Source organism: Pelodiscus sinensis, chromosome 10 (genome assembly GCF_052426305.1).
Source record: "Pelodiscus sinensis isolate ZL-2025 chromosome 10, ASM5242630v1, whole genome shotgun sequence".
Taxonomy (NCBI): Eukaryota; Metazoa; Chordata; order Testudines; family Trionychidae; genus Pelodiscus; species Pelodiscus sinensis.
In genome coordinates, this window is record NC_143061.1 from 48,188,566 (window position 1) to 48,205,886 (window position 17,321).

The window sequence follows — 17,321 nt, forward strand, 5'->3', positions numbered from 1 at the left end:
TAGATTTAGGACTTTTGTCCCAGTGCTCAGAATTTTTGGCCTCAGGGATTATGCATTTTAAATTAAACAACAGGTGGTCCTGAAATATAACCCTATACTATGGTCTAATAGTATCGGACATATGGGATAAAAAATGGCCTGGTGTTTTTTCAAGCTGGTGATTAAGTAAAGCAGTCTCAGTTTCTTTCCCCAGTTTATTGCTTCATAAACCATAGCAGAGAATAAACCATTAATACCCGTTCATTGGTGTCAGTGAGAGCAAACGTGAATTGTTAGTGATTTTAATATTAATGTTTGACTGTAAATCTTCACAGGTTAATACTAAAAAGCGCAGTCTGTAGAATAGCTGTGGGAGAGAGGGAGAGCTCAGCATTAGACTCTACCTTCGGCACTGCGGTGATGAATCAGCTGCCATGTAGCTCTTGCCTAAGTCCAATATGGTACATTAGAAACAAGCGTCTCACAAATGGTCTGGTGTAATTATGAACAGAAAGTCATTCTCTCATCCAGCTTTCCCATCCAATTAGGTAACCGTCCTTGTAGACGGTGGTGCTACCTGTAAGAACCTCTTGGTGGATTAGTGATGATCTGTGTTACTATCCATAGATTGGCAGTGTTGGCCTAATTGTGGGATTAAGCTGCTGTTTGCACTTCTGGCGTGCTTGGCCAGCACACTAGGATGTCTTGTAGGGAAAGGTGGCGCGGTTCCTGGCTTTTGCTTCTAGCCCTGGTGAGTTTTTAGAATCACAAAAGAAAAATGCATAATTGCATGTCCAAAAGCAAGGTCATAATCGAAAAGGTCAGGGGAGTGGGAGTAAATGAGGAATTAACGAACGCATGGCAGAAGCTAATGGGTGAAGCTATTGAAACATAATATAAAGGAATTTTTTATTTGGGTTTTTCTAGGTTTTCCAAGGTTGTGGAAATCCCAAAATGAGCACAAAAACATCCAGTGGAGAGGCTAAGAAAAGACGGGGGAAAGCTGTCACTGATGATAAATCATCAGGGCTTGGACTGGAGAAGCTAGTAAGTGTGTGTCTAACTTTTTGGAATATATTTATAAAGCATTTCCCCTGTTGGAATATATGAAACTGCGCGTTGTGTCTGTCCTTGTCACGTGTTGGGATCCTCGCTGACCCAACGGCAAGGCAGTGCCGAGAGCTGTGGGCATCAACCCTGTTTGGGGTCAGGTGATGTCTTCTGACGCAAGGCCAGAGCAGGGACTCTGCCCTGTCGCCAGTCAGGCGGGGTCGTCCCAAAGAGTTCCTGACAGGTCCTCGGCTCCCATCCATGATGATAAACTTTTGGCTGCATGAATGTGCTTCCCCTGTCTAGCGCCTGAACACAACAGACTCTGAGAGACCACTAATCAGACAAGGATCAAAAGCACCCGAGTAGCTTTATTGCCAAGTGAGGTACACTGATAGTTGTTAGTGAACAGACTCACCGCTGCCCCTGTGTGCACTGTGACAATGGACTAATGCCCAACTAAACACTCTGGATTCTAGTGTCCCCCCATGATCAGTCAACGAGCACTGTTATACACAGCTACAAACAAGGTACATGTCACTCCTGATGTATCAGGTTGCCACTCTCTGTTAGCTAGTTACCACCCCTTCCCTCATGCCAGGGGGGTTTCCATTACTATCCATCACGCTGTCAATTTAGACCCAGTCCTGAACCTATGTCAGTATGTCTGATATTTGTGGGGTGTGTGCTGTTGTTGTTTCTTAACAAGGTGTTCTGTTACGAACCCTCTGGAGTGTGTTTTATGGTCTGTGCCTGGCACCTTTTGGTGTTCTTTATGCTTGACCCTGCTTGTGCCATTTCTTTTTAGCCAAGCCTCTTTCCTGCTTGTAGCTTCACAGAGCCAAAGTCTTGCTCACTAGATTTCAGGCCTGCTGATTTTATGTTGCAGACCCTCCACTTACTACATGCTCTAGTCTTTGCTGGCTAACCAATAAACACTCCCACATGCCTATTATGTAGAAAAAGCTGCTGACCTGTCACACTGAAGGCTCAACTAAGACAGGATTCTGGCTGCTGATTTCAGCTCCCCAGCACCAGACTGGTGGAATGACCTAAGCGTATCGAGATGTTTGGTCCCCAAGGGCATTGGTAGTAGAATGGAGCACAAGCCAGGCAGCCTTTTCCTCCAGCATGGGCAGCTGTGCATCGCCCTGATGAGCTTTGCCTTAGTCTCTTCTCTCCTTGGGCGGAGGGCTGTTATTGAGGTAACGTCAGTATTCTCTTCCTGAGTGTGAAACCGCAGCAGTGCTCTGTCTCGTACAGTAAATGAGCTGGAACTGTAGCCGGACAACCTTCTATGAAGCCTCTAAGGTTTCATAGAAGTTTCCTTGGGCCCAGATTCTCCCTCCATCTTACAGGTTTCCGATGCCAAAGGGAAGCTGAGAGAGATCAAGGATTACTGGGTTGTCCTTCCAAGCACACTGTGCAATGAGAAAATAACCTCTGGCTCGACGAACGAGGACAAGTGCTGGAACGGAATGGCCAAGGGGAGGTAAGGAAGGGGAGTAGAGAAGAGACACAAAACATGTCCATGCTAGAATTTAGCTGTTATCAGAGAGAGGATAAAGGTACTTGCAGAGAGAAACTAATTCCTTCCACATCCCTGTGCATGAAGCTTTATAGCCTGCAAACCATTTCAGAGGGTGTTTTGCTAAAATACAGTTGCCCCTCAAGACCAGTTCCCCCAGTTGCTTCAACCCTAATCCCATGTCCGCTCCTCATAGGAGTTGTTAAGGCCACGGTAAACGTGTCTGACCCCACTGGAGCCAGCATGGGGCAGATTCTCAGCCTTGCATGTACATGACCTAAGCACTGGGGCAGTGAAACATCCCACTTTCTAGAAGCTGAGGCACTTCCAGCAGTTACTCTAGTTATTTAGAGACCCAGAGGGACGGCTGCTGTTTGATGCTGCTGAGTTCGTTGTCAGCAGCACGGGGACTAGGGATGTGAACAACTAGTCAACTATCCGATAAGCAAATTCTTATTGGATAGTTGACGGAGTAGTCAACTAGTCGTCCCCCCCCACTGCTGCCTCTATCAGAAAGAGGCAGCAAGTGGGGAGGAGGGGGAAGAAGGGGTGCTTCAAAGCAGCTGCACCACGTGGAGCCCGGGGCCAGACTCAGAGTCCCCAGCTGACCCCGGGCTCCATGCAGGCTGTTGCTACACTTCAAAGGTGAAGGCGCCGTTATCGACAAATTGCATCGACTGTTCGATTAGCCCATTAATCTAAACATCCCTAACGGGGATAGAGTCTGAGACCTCTGGCTTGAAAAGCATGAGGTTGTGCTGCCTCTCCTGAAATCCCCAAGCCTGGGAGTGCATAGCCAGTAGCTCTAAGCAGTCCAGTCACTAGAGGGAGACAGAGGCATCCTGTAAACTGAGTGTTGCACACACAGTGGCAAATATGCTGGCTACTTCCCTGCCCGTTCCCTCCTCCCTTTGCCCTGCCAACCATGGAACCCCCAGCAGCACTGTGCTCAATGCCTTGCATGGGTCCCCTGAATCAGCCCTCTTCGTTCCACTGCCAGGGAAATCACTGTCATCAAAGAATTGGGAGCTGAGATTGCGCCTTATGCTAATGCAGAAATATGGGCAGAAAGACAAATGAACAAAAAATTGGAGGCTGTAATTGGAACACAAGTAAATACGCTAGTGATATCACCAAGCCGCAAAGCGCTCCTTCTCATGGGTTGTAGATTATCAATTGTAATGGCATTTGTGTATACCAAGAGGAGAATTTACTGTGTGGGGAAAGCCCATATGAACAAAGTGATTTCCTGTGTAGGTATTTACCAGAGGTGATGGGAGATGGTCTGGCCAATCAGATTAATAATCCAGAGGTGGAGGTGGACATCACCAAGCCAGATATGACCATTCGTCAGCAAATCATGCAGCTGAAGATCATGACAAACCGGCTGCGCAATGCTTACAATGGGAACGACGTGGACTTCCAGGATGCTAGTGAGTACAACAGAAATCTTTCACGAGTAATGGGACACACCGTGAATGCCAAAAGATTTCTGAATGATGTCTGGAAAAGTTCTGTCAATCCCAATTCCAGGCTGTGCACGATAAAGTGCGAGAGGAGACTAAAAGCCCACAATTCCTGCGATGGTATTTTTATTTAGATTGCACCAAAAATAAGTTAAATGTTTTCCAACCGCTGATGAGGTGCTGCCCTAGAGTGAGTACAGGGCCACCCATAACAACTTCTGGCCATTGTCACTGAAGAGAATGGAGTGTGGGGTTGCATCTGGCCTGTGGTACTCCTGCAGCCAAAAGAGAGTTGGAGAGTAACAGAATGAGGTGCCCTGGGGTAGTATTGTACTGACGCCGGATAACGCAGCCACCCTCTGTGTTCTGCAACCCCCTCCTGAGACAAGAGCCCGTTGGTCACAAAACAAGATGTTACCCCTCCCCCAAGAAAGACAATGTGATCTTTATCTGTCCCCTGAACAGCTGCTAGAGAACGGGGACAGCCTTTGATTTCACATCTCAGCTAGTGAGCATCACCTCCCCAGCTATTCAGTCATGCATGGTCAGTGCTAGGCACAGTATCACGTTCAATCCTGCTGCTAGTCTGTGCACCAAAGACGTGTAGTCCACGTAAGATCACAGCAAGTGTTGTCCATGCTTGCTTTTAGTGCGAGGGTGGCAAAGCAAAGTTGGGTGTTTGCTATAGTTGTAAGAAGATACCTCAGGGTTGGACGAGATCTCAGGAAGTCATCAAGTCCAACTCCCTGCCCAAAGCAGGACCAACCCCAACTCAAAGGCTTCCCTTGTCGACCGCGCCATGTCTAGACTGCCGCGCTGTGCTGGATCAGCTGATCGTCGGCACAGCGCGGCGGCCATTTTTATTTTAATGAAGCGGGATTATTTAAATCCCTGCTGCTTTGACTATGCCAAGTAAACTATTTTACATGGCTCCGTCGATAGAGCCATGTAGTCTAGACGTACCCCTAGAGTCCTGTTTTTTGTTTCCCTAGAGGCAGTGACTGTCCTGTGCTAAGCACCAAGTTCCATTTGTCATTCTCACCCCGACTTTCTCTCTTTGTGCAGGTGATGACATCAGTGGCTCTGGGAGCGGCGATAGCTGCCCTGATGAAGTCTGCAGCGAAAGACTTTCCAAGAACCCCAGCACCAGGCAACCAGAAATACATGCTATTCCGAACCAGTCTGGACGTGGTGTAAAGGGGGCCAGCAGCAAATGTTTGCCTTCCTTCTTCCTAATCTTCCTTTCAGTAGCTGTTATTGCAACACAGTACTTGTGGCGATAACTTACTTGCACAGCCATGAAAGAGACTGTGGCTGAGGTCTTAACTTTGCCAAAACAAACAAAAAAAGACAATATAATTCATCTTGGCAAAAAAGAGGAAGAAAAAAGGTCTCAATTGTTTGTGATATCTGGCAGTGCTAGAGCTGTCTCATCCTTGTTTGGTCTTTTGGAATGCTGGGCCCTTCTTTCCGTACCTCATTTTTATTTCATTTTATTTTGCCACAAGGGGAGGCTCTTTATGGCCTCAGACGAGCCTTTGCAGATAGGGAAAAAAAACAAGTATCTTGAAAGGGTCACCATTTGATTTACTGCAGTGGAATATGCAGTTGACCTAATAAGTTATACAACTGTAGACAAAAATGCCACTTCCCCATTAACATCTAAAGCATGACCGAGGTTTTAGAACAGTGCAAAATTAGGATGGCCAACGGCAGAGTTAAGTTAAGGAGCTATTTCACGGTTTTCTACTATATTGCTTAAGCAGGTAGAGAGATGATTATCACTCATTTGCTTTGATAAGCATAAGGAATTAGTTGAAAAAGCCTCCATCAAACTCAGTTAGCAATGGGATTTCTTATCCAAGTGTTTGCAATCAAAATGTAAGGGTCCTTTCACTTACAGGTACATGAGTAGTTTTGCTTCCTAATCAGCAGAAATTAACAATCCTCCTACTTTGAAGGGAATGGGAGTAAGTTTTAGATTTTGCATGCTATTTGGAAAACATTGAAGTTTGCTGTTAATTGATGGTCTAATCTAAAATTCCAATACCGTATCACAATATGCAACATTGAGAGAAAAATACATATGGCGAGATTGGTCATTTGAGAGAATTGTTTCCAACAATAGGCTGAAGCTTTTTCTTAATGACAAAGACAAGAATAACCTTCTACAACAGGAAGTGCTATTTTGTGAAATCTCACAGATTTATGACACCTAAAGTAATTTAGGTTACAGTCTTGGAGTCAGTGGGTTATTATTTACTTCCCTGGGGGAAGGGGGAGAGAGAGAGAGTGTGTGTGTTTGTTTTTTGCCTAGGAATTGACTCAGATGTATAATCTGGGTTTTGGAGATTTTTTAAAGTGAATGCCTACTTTTCCTCCAACTCCCCCTCCAACTTCATCACTGCATTGACTTAAGAAAAAAACTGTCATGTGTCTGATCTATAATTACACACAGAATCAATAGATCATCTGGAACTAAAACCCAGGATGCTTCTAGAATTTCCAGTCCTCTGTCCTAAGCAATGGATGCACAGCCTCCAAATTTTAGCCAGTTATTTTTTGTAGCTTATTACATGAGTGCTGGGCTTGGATTGAACTAAAGGCTTCATTTTTGTCAACAAACAATATATATCAGTATACACACATACATCTGTTAGGGATGTCTCTGTCTACAGAGCTGTGCACTTTGGTTCCCTAGCTGGCTTGTGTGATACCCAGATACAGTTACCATCATTTAGAAAAGTATCTTTAGAGTAACAATATAGTCCTATTGACGGTTTTTGGAAATAGGGAACTGTGAGTTTGGGCTCTGCTGTTGTTATTTTTGTCTCATAGTGTGATTTTTATTTTTAGGGAGCAAGCATGTCTTATGTTTAAAAAGTTTATTAGATTATCAGTCTTTTAAACACTCTTGGCTCTTTCATTAAGGGGGAAAATGTATTTTGGTGCATAACAAAATATTTGGCAGAAGCAGAATTTTATTTGTGCTGTCACTGTTTATGGAATGTGCAATTTAAGGTAAGACTCTTAGGATTAGAGAGTTAGAGGATGTTGACAGATGTTGCAAAAAAGCAAGTGTTCTGAAATCAGCATTCTCCATGTTGATTTAAAATTCCTAATTTATTGGGCAACTACTGCTGTTTCCTGGCCTAGCCACTTAATAGAGGCTGACATTTCTACCACCATATCAAAACTCGGACTGTGTTTAGGCCAGTTAGGAGAGATGCAGCATCCCACATTACACCTTGCTTTGGCACAGACTATTTTAGATCCGGGAGGGGGGAGGGTGTATTCCCCTTATAGCAGTAGTTCTTAAAGCTAAGCTTGCATCAAAGGCATGTTGCCATTAGCCTTAAATTATCTGGCTCTGGATGCAAATTAAATAAACATGATACTACTGGTCCTATAGTCAGCTGTGGTATGGTTTCATTCAGGTTTGCTTTTATGGGTCTAGTGTGGTGATTTTAATCCATGTTGAACATAAGAAAATCAGACCAAAGGTCCATCTAGCCCAGCAGCCTGTCTGCTGACAGCAGCCAACACCAGGTGCCTCAGAGGGGGTGGACCAAAGACAACGATCAAGCAATTTTTTGCCGTTGTACGTATAAAATAAAACTGCTCTTATGCAGCACCTAACCCAGTTGCTGAGGGAGAATGGAAAACAAATGTGAAAAGGGCATTAGAGTAGATTTTTAAAAAAAATATTAAAATATGAGCACTACAGTAAATAGTTTATAACTATTTAGGCACCCATTGCTGTATGCAATGGAAGAGGGGGAAAAAATCTCTTTAGCATGTATTTGCCAGCCTAGTGAAAGCACTGACACACTGTTCCCGGCCCTGAGGGAGTCCTTTCATTAAGGGCCATACTATATCCCATATCAAGGGAGTATGATTTACTTTGGATTTGCTGCTTTGGGAGGGGAAGAGGAAATAGGACCATTCACTTCTGTGTTAGCAAGATGGTGATTCTCAGTGTTCTGATAAGGAAAAAATACTTGGGGTTTGTTCATTTTCATGTTCTTATCTGAATAATTAAACACTCACATCCCTGCAAAGTAGAGAACCAGAAAAATGGTGTAGTGGATTTACAGTCATCTCTGTCTTCAAACTTGCTCTTTTGTGCCATAATTTGTATGTTTTAACTAAGAGTGGGATCGTTAGAGGCTTTGAGACCACAGATATTTATCATTTTACAAATGACAAACAACCTATTGTTTTCTGGTGGGCTTGGTAGGGGAGATAAGGTATAACAAATATTCTACATACAACTTTGCTTTAAAAATGCATTTCTATCTGCAGGATTAAGACTTATTTCACTTATTGGCATAGCTGGCCAATTATATATTTCTTTCTGTTACCAAGGTACTTGTAACTATCTTGCACTGTTTATCTAAAGTTGAAATATGTTCTTTGAATCCTTGTATAAATAAAAAGGCTGGAGACTTACATCTATATTTGTCCTACTGTTACAAATCAGTTTTGTGTCGTCTACATTTTATCTGACTAGCTCCAGTATCAGTCCTTCGTTTATCCATTACCATGATATAGCATAGCCACTGTGAGTTCACATGCTCAAAAATGTATGATGTAGAGCAGTCAACTCTAGGCATGGGAGATGCATAAAAACAAGATGAAATCTCTTTGATGACATTTTATAAAGTTAATAAACTAAAGATTGTTAGTGTGAAAGCCAGAAAGAGAGAGACCAGGGAAGGTATAATAAAGGAGAAAAAGCTTTAAAAAAAAACCCTAAATATCTGTAACCATAAAGCATCATGTTAATTATTCACTTTTGCACTCAAAATACTGCTTCTTGAAAAGTTAACAAAAAAAGTATTCTGGTCCCAATGAAGAGCTTTTCTGAATTAAATAACCCACCACCGTGCTCCCTTTGAATGAAATGATGTCGACACAGGTTTTGTTTTTCTATATACACAGTTCCCAGAGGTTAACTTGATAACACTTCCAAAGGGGTTATCCCCACACTTCTGGTAGTTAGGTAAGGACAGAAGTTGTGCACATCACTGGAAGTAAATGGCACCTTAAGAATTCCAGGCCCCCTTCCTACTTTTTCCCAAAGAAAATAAACAATGTCTTGTCTCTAGAAAACTTATCAGTTTACTTAGTAAATACCAAAATCTGTCATTTACAGGAGTTTAGATTCTACTTTATAGACACAGCACTAAACAGCTGAAATCTACATTCTATAAAACTAATACATATGTATGCATGGGTTCTCTACAAAGGCCAGTATTTATAAAAACTGTAATTCAGTCATCTCAGAAATATATCTCCTGTAAATGCTCTCTGTCGTGCTTTACTATTTAAAATAACTACCCCTAGAAAAGAAATGGGAAAATGAAAAAACATTTTCTATAGCTAATTGTGTAACTTATGAACACCGCCCTTTCTCCCTACACCCACCCCACCCCTTTGCAAATGGTCTACTGGTAGGCCAGATATTGGGAAATCAACATTCTTAAACTATCCACAGTCCTAGGCTCAGCTCCTGCTCTCTGTTACATCCCTATGCCAGTCACAGGGGTGTGAGGAATGGCATTCTGGTCCTTTATGTATGCTGGCAATGGGTGTCTACAGGCAGGCACATAAATACAGGCCTTTGGGAGGTGCTGAGGACCTATATTTACTTCCCCAACTGGATCCAATTTGAGTTGCAGTTACTCAGAACTTCTAAAAGCTGGGCACCTAAACCAGAACCTTGCCTTCTTTTCCAAGTGGTGACCTCTGCCTGCCACATGAGCACATACCCCCAACTCCTCCATCTCCTGACCTGAACAGGAGTGGGGTTTTCTCCACCTCTGATCATCATCCTAAAAGTTCTCTTTAATTTGTGTGTGTCCAACCCTCAGGGCTTTTAATTTAAAAACAAAATGCTACATGCTTTTTAGAGTGTAATCTGCTTTCAGAAGGTTTGGTCAGTCGATTAAGTAACAGCCAAGTTGCCCTGCACTAATCACAGTGTGATTAAATGGAAATTAAAGCTAAAGGAACATGAACTTTGCATGGAGTTGATGAGTGATGCAATAAACTCAAATTCCAGATACTATTTCAGTGACATAAATAGTTCCTAAAAAGTCTTACCCTTCACAGTCGTCATTTTACCATCCAGCTCTCTAAGTTACATGTCTAACTGTAGATACTAATCACCATTTGAAATAAAAGCGAAGATCCCTAGAAAATGACTGAGGATGTCCAAGCTGTCATCACAACCATGTCACTAGAATGCTAGTGTTTCTTGTTTGAAAAGCACATATTAGATCAAGGCAAGTGATGCCAGGTCAGCTTACTCAACATGCTCATGTTTTTGTATTGGAGGATTAATTGTAACTGTAATTCCCAGTGTAAGGAAGATTTGGACGTGTGTCCTCGTTGGTTGCCTGTACTTTGCCTTTCTTGTCATCTTTCCTGAAGGCTTCTTTTCTGCCACTTCCATCTCTTGCCTTTCTGCCATTGGGACTCTGCTGACCTCTTGAAATGCCTGACTTCGTCTTAAGTTGACGCTTTCCTGTAAAAATGAAAACACGCTGATTGGTCTGTGAAGGAACACTGGTTTCCTTCGACCACAATGCTGGACACAACTGCAAGCTTTCAAACTTACTGAACCTTGAATCAGCTTAATAAGCAAGATGGGAAGCACCATCTCTCTCCTGCATGGCAGAAACTGCCTACCTGCGGGCCTTTAGAGGGATAGTGTATGGCACTAATGTTTGTACTTTTTTCCATCAGTTACTACTTCTGAGTCTCTTAATATGAAAAGCTAGTTTCAAATGATCAGCATTAATATAAGCTTTCTGTAATTCCTAGGTAGCTACCACAAAATTCAATTGACAACATCACCATCTCAGAACCATCACAGTGTTTAATACACAAAGTAAAACATAAAGAACCCTGAAATAATACTGAAATTCCCTCCTAAACACACAGTTTAGGTTACTGCAGATACCTTAAAATTAATCTGTAAACCCTACAGGTTGAGATTTTCAAAGTAATCCAAGGAATTTATTTAGCCATTGGTTCATTTTAAATGGAAGAGGTCTCTAAATCCGCTAGATGTCATGGGAAAAGCTCAGTCATCAATTGCAGCACCTTACCCACTGATGAGATTCCACAGTTTAGGTGATCATTTATCTTAAATTTAGAAGCTGCCTTTTGCTAGCAAGACAAATGAAGAAAAATATGTTTGACTACTTGGCAACGAATCACGAAGGAGGGAGAAAGAGAAAGTTTGCTGATGTATGAATTACCTTATTGCCATCCTTGAAATATATATATATATGTATATATAAATAAATAAATCAGTGATAGCAAAAACCTATCTGAAGGGAAGCATGTCTTGTTTGTAGGTACAATAACTCAGAACACTCGTGTGTGTGTGTGAATCTGTCATAAGGGCACTCTAAGAATAGCAGAACTGCAAATGGTATGTCTACAGCACAGGATAAGGTCGAATTAAGATACTCGACTTCAGCTGCATTAATTGCGTAGCTGAAGACGAAGTACTGTAACTTGACTTTTGGTGCTGTCCACGCTGCGGGATGTTGAAGGGAGCACACTTCCGCCATTGACCAGAGTGCCCCTCTCACTTTGAATTAGCTGTTTTCATTAGACTCGCTAATTCGAACCCTAGAAGATCGACAGCGGCAACTTCGATCATCTCTGTAGTGTAGACAAACCCCAATACTAATGCCCCTTTGGCCTTACTCCAATTTTTTAGACGGCAATGGCAAAGACAGCCCAAAAGCATCTCGCCTGCAAATAAAATACACTGCTTAAGGTGAGATAATAGCACTATGCTTGTATTGGTACCAGCACAAAAGGGGCATAAATAGGAAACTAAAGCCATTTGCTTCTGTTTTTCAAGCTTTTTGCTGCTTATCATCACGTCAACAGCTTCTAACTTTTCTAGCTGGCCCAAACGCAAGCCATTCAGTTCTTCTCCCGGTGACAACTGAAGCAGGCAAAGACAGTATCCAAGCACCTGTCCTGGCTTTCGTAGATAATAATTTCAAAAAAAATCTGTGACATAAGCCAGACCTGTAACTCCAAGTCAGCTGACCCAGCGCCTACATTATTGTTTAAGTAAACCTGTACGTCACAGGCAGGGAACAAAATCCATTTTGTCTGTCATGCTAGCTTAGTAAGGGAGTAGTTCCCTGTGCAAAGGGGAGCATCAAATTATAAAGCCACATGAGCACTTTAAAAAAGTAAAAACGGGCTGAGAGAGTACCATGACCACGCTCTTCCTTGGAGTTCATGAAGCATTTTGCCCCACTGCCTATCTATGCTTACATGTTGGGCCACTTCTCTATCAGCTGTATTCCCCTCCCACACAAAGTTCCCAGAGGGCACACCCTACTCATCAGTCATATCACTGTTTAGAAGGTGGTACTGAGTCTTCTGGTGGTTTCCATTTCAAACTATCAGTGTAGCCAGCTACAAATTCCTCTTTTATACCAGCCTTTGTTACCATTTTTTCTTACTACACGTAAATTAAAAATGACCAAGATGTGCTACGCGCTCTATGGAAATTAGAACTGAAAGTCTTTGGAATGGTCAGGCAGGTTTATTGCTCTCCTGTCAGCTGTGGAAATGGTTTTTGCCGTACCTTTCACAAGAAGTATCATGGAAACCAGCCATTAATTACTCAGTCACGCAGAAAAGGAGGAGTTGGGCAGTGCTGAGAGGGACTTGACATCACATGCGGCTTTTCACTTTTCTTTAAAAGCAGCTATAGCAATTCTTGCCTCACTGCAGCCATTGCTTGCCCTCACCACTACATGCACTGTAGTTACAGTTCTGCCATGAGGGCTATGCTAGGAGATGTCTCTTTAGCAAGTAAATTAATTGTCTATACTAGGAAATGTCTTAATTATTGCTTCTGTAAATGAGTGGGCTTTGCAGGCATGTGTTTGGCATTTAGTCTCCAATTTTTAAAATGAAATCTATGAGTGCGTCTAGCTGGCAATGAGTTTAAAAGGGCCAAAATGTGAATGCAACTGCTTCTCGATGATGGAAAAAGATGTGAACAGTCAAAACAGACTTACCATCCACCTCAGATTGTAGGCTGTCTTGGTCAGAGTCCATTAAGGGTGAATCACCTTTGGCAGCAACAAAACAAGGTGCAAAGACATTTCAGAATAGTCACGTGTGAGGTCCTATTGTGACTACGTAGAGGAACCAACTGCTTTCACTGCACTCTAAGCAGTTTTAAAAAGTTGCTAACAGCCATAAATACCAATAAAATTTATTTTATGAACAGTTGCTCACAAAAAAAAATCATTACATTTCCCACTATACAGGTAAAGTTGCACAATAACAGCTACACAACGCTTATTTGAAACAAAGATACAACTTTTTCAAATACAGCAGTAAATTGTAAACATGACACAAGGACTATGTCTTTAGAAAGCTCCCTTTGCTTGAAGTTAAAAAGGAAGCATGCCAATTTTTTAGTGATCTGCCGAGCAGTGTTTGGCATTGTCATGTCTTCACCAGAGTCCTAGTTCTTTCACTGAAGAAAAAAGTCACCACACAGACGAGAGGTGGGGCTAAAGATGGAGCTTCCAGTCTTCACCCCATTATTTTGCAGGAAAATCCGAGCTAAGGAGATCTTAAAGAGGCCCTGCAATCTCCATTACCCAGCATGCAGGTTTTGGTTCATAATCAGCTAATACTTAAAGATTTTTTACACTTCAGCCTCTAGTGAACACTTCTTCCATCTAATGGAACGTCATCGGAGGTGTGTGTCATGAATCCATATCGCAGCATGTGAGGCGATCATAACTTCATGCCAGACTCTGTTCAGCACCTTCAAAAACAATTTGAATGTGTCTCCTCGTGGCTCTGCTCAAAGATCTGTAGGTCACCATTTCAACTATCACTCCCATTAACACATGGTTGTTGGCCCGTGTGAAATGTATTTGTAGTCTCAATCCAGCCCATATGGAACAAGTCATCTCTTTACAAACAATGACGGCACCTTGCACAAATTGGAATCCTTTAATGACAGTGTCCCAGTAGCACTCAAAGACTAACTTGCTTTCACAGCGACTATCGCTACTGTATTGCTTTTGTGAAGAAGCTGACTACACCGTTAGTTTTATTCTGCCATGAAAAATGCTATTAAAAAAATCTTCTACAATAGCCAGTGCTATAGTCTGAGTAGGACCAGCAAATATATTAGGAAACCAACTGCCAAAGGCCAGCTTTGCAACATGCAATACACACGTGTCATTTCAGAGGTTAGGAAATACTAGAATTTTGCAAAGCCATTCCTCCAAAGATGTGGCAAAGTCTTCAGAGTTGCATAAAATACATACAGTAGCTTGTGCTGGCAGCAAATATTTTCTCTGTCCTCTGCTCTTTTCCAAGAAGCCTGTATTACTCTGGTTCTGCTTTTGAAGGCCATCGTGATACCAGTCCACCATTTTGACTTTACAGTTTGAACATTACTCCCTGTATGGCTAATTCTCGTAGACAATACCATTATTTATCAATACAGAGATTCCCTCGGCCCTAAACATGTTTTTGCTAAGCACAAAGTTCTCCATTAATTCGAATTTTTTGTCAAGCTTCCATGTGTTTTGACATTTTGGTCACATACATCAAGGTTGACTGCCAGGTCTCTAGATGGGTCTGGGTTTTCTGAGAACGTAAAGTGAACGGCCGCATATTACAATAGAGTTATCACAGTTCACCAAGGCTGTCACAAGATACCTCTCGGACAGTCTGGGGATTTTCATTTACAACAGCCAGCAAGTGTACACTTGAGCAAAATATCCTCCACAAGCCAGATCCGGCCTGTGAATCCAGCAGATTCAGCCCACGGATGCAGCGGAGAAACTCAGGCTGACTTCCTGCCTGCCCCCCGCACACTGCTGAGAAAAGCGGCCATTGCAAACTTGTGGAGCTCTGTTTGAACAGCTGTGAGCCCAGGGGAGGGAGATGAAGCTTCAGGTGTTGCTCCCGTCTCCAGCACAATCCCATTGGCCACTTTCTGGCCAATGGGAGCTGCCTCTTGTCAACAGGGAGCTTGTGAAGCACCCTCTCTCCCTCCTCTCAGGCCTGTAGCTGTTCTAAAACCACATGGCACCTGCAGCCAGTGCAGGGGTGGGACAGGCAAGGAGTCTGCTTGAGGAGGCTGCTGACTGGGTGTCAAGAAGGTAAGTCTCCCAGCCAGAGTCTGCTTCTGGCACCCCAACCCTTTGCCTCCCCTACCCCACATATGCCAAACCCTCTTGTCCCCATATCTCCTTCTAGATCCTGCACTCCAATACCCTACCCCAGGTCCAAGGATGTTAAATTACAGTTACCTGGCTAGTCAATACCTGTCTAGTTACCTGTAAAGTCACTACAACTTGTATCAACTACACAATTAGTCAATAAGGGCCGCTCTGCAGAGCCACACCAGGGGCAGCTCCAGGAGCCATCCCCACTGCAGCTCTGCATTTTAAATGTAGTAGGAGCCAGCAGGCTGCAGAGGTGCAGTGTCCCGGACCAGCGAGAGCTGGGACTGCTCAGTCCCAGCTGCTCAATCCCAGCTCGTGCTGAGTCCAGCAGTCCCTGTTCATAGCAGACAGCCCTGTTTGCCACAAACAGGGGCTGGTGCCAGAGCAGTCTCTATGCACAGTGGCCAGGGCTGGCTGCAGGGGGGAGGGGGGGGCATGCAGCACCGCAGAAACAGTGCTGAGGGGGAGCTGGCTTTTAAGCTTCACCCAAACTCCCTCCTGATCCCAATCCTTTACTGTACCCAACCTCCATCCCAGACCCCGCACCTCCTCCATTAATATGGAAGAGTGCAGCCCTTGACCACTTTCCAAATTCTTGGAGTGACACCCGCCCTCCCCCCCATCAAAAATTATTGTCCATCCCTGAGCAAGTGAATAGGTATGCAGTACTAATATCGTAAAGTATTTCTGCTGAGCTCCTAACCCATACTTCAATTTTTGTTTTCAAAATGGCAAGCAGCCACTGTTAAAAGAAGGACATTCTGGATTTGTACAAACCATTTAGGATCTCCAGTGCCAGATTTTCTAAGGAATATGAGTTAGGAGAATGTTGCCATAGCTCAGTGGCTCCCAACCTTTTTGTGCATACTCTTTTCAATCTAGTAAAATTTCATGGACCCCTCAATGGGGGAGAGGAAAAGAAAAGAAAAGTAAGAATCGGATTCACCACAGTGGGCCCGATCCTTATTTTTAACCTTTCCATGGACCCCCTGCAGTAGTGTTGCAGACCTCCAGGGGTCTGCAGACCACAGGTTGGGAACCACTGCTATAGCTGCATTTTAGCTCTAATGTAGTACTCCGCCACAGTAATGTCTTGCATCATGCTTGGTCTGAAGTTTCTCATTATCATCCTGAAAGTTTTAATAGCAGTCTTAGATTTTAGACACTTTTCCCAACAGAATCCTCCAACAAAACTACATGTATCAAAAGCCAACACAATGATAATTTCACCAGCTTTTACTTCTTGGATATGATTTAATCACATCTCATCGATGTTCTCAACACTTTGTTTTTCTAATCATGCTGTGGTCATTTTTCTGAAGATGTTAAACAAGATCCATGAGGCTGAATATGACTTTTTTGTTGTTGCTTTTTCACCTTTATCATTAATTCACATGGGAAGGAGTTGTCTCATCTCAGCAGAAGTCCTTCCCATTGTCCTCACTTGTTCACTGTGCAACAGTAGGTTGGTCAGTACGATGAAGGAACCAATAAAATGACCATATTCTAGCAAGGTCAGCATCACTCTGGCCACGAAACTAGTTGTCTTGTAGTCAAGTTCTTATTGGGAAACTTTAAAATCTTTTTGTTTCATGTGCTGTATTGATTGTTCAACTAGCACCTACCATATTATTTGGCATTTTTCATTGCCATCTGGTGGTTTGGGATGTGCACTGCAGGTAGTGTTCTTCCAGTATTTCCTCCTTCTGACACATGCACTGAAGCAGTAGCAGTAACAATAAAGCATTTCATGGGCTTTCATAGTTTCTTTATCCACAGGGTTTCTAAAGCATCTACAAACGCATGTTATGTATAGCACAGGCTTATACAAATAAGCACACACTCCAAAAGAAATGCAGCTGCCATTTGCTGGATGAAATACAGAAACACATCCAGCAATGTAACACAGCTTTAAATTTGGATATGTAGTACACCATCATATCCTGTTCAAAAGCAGGAGGAGTTTACTGCAAGTAAACAAAACTTAATAATCCACATTGCAATTTGTCTGGACAACAAGGTTAAACCTTGTTTGTGAAAAAT

General features: G+C 42.9%; 2 protein-coding genes across 5 annotated transcripts in view; one reads left to right on the plus strand and one right to left on the minus strand.

Annotated features, from left to right (window-relative positions):
- The window catches only part of GPC1 (glypican 1), a 336,700-nt gene extending 328,219 nt beyond the window's left edge, over positions 1–8,481 (plus strand). The window contains exons 6-9 of the mRNA XM_075937488.2: positions 907–1,026; positions 2,388–2,521; positions 3,815–3,990; positions 5,089–8,481. Of these exons, the coding sequence (XP_075793603.1) occupies positions 907–1,026; positions 2,388–2,521; positions 3,815–3,990; positions 5,089–5,306 (648 nt within the window). The 3' untranslated portion in view covers positions 5,307–8,481. The remainder of the gene's footprint in view (positions 1–906; positions 1,027–2,387; positions 2,522–3,814; positions 3,991–5,088) is intronic.
- A 1,847-nt stretch (positions 8,482–10,328) lies between these two features.
- ANKMY1 (ankyrin repeat and MYND domain containing 1) overlaps positions 10,329–17,321 on the minus strand; it is a 58,624-nt gene continuing 51,631 nt past the window's right edge. For 2 of the 4 annotated variants that reach the window (XM_075937481.2, XM_075937479.2), the window contains 2 exons: positions 13,095–13,148; positions 10,329–10,555 (listed from right to left, as the gene is read on the minus strand). In XM_075937481.2, the coding sequence (XP_075793596.2) occupies positions 10,368–10,555; positions 13,095–13,148 (242 nt within the window). In that variant the 3' untranslated portion in view covers positions 10,329–10,367. Of the gene's footprint in view, positions 10,556–13,094; positions 13,149–13,509; positions 14,695–17,321 lie in introns of those variants that run through there. The other 2 variants (XM_075937480.2, XM_075937483.2) reach the window with 2 other exon arrangements.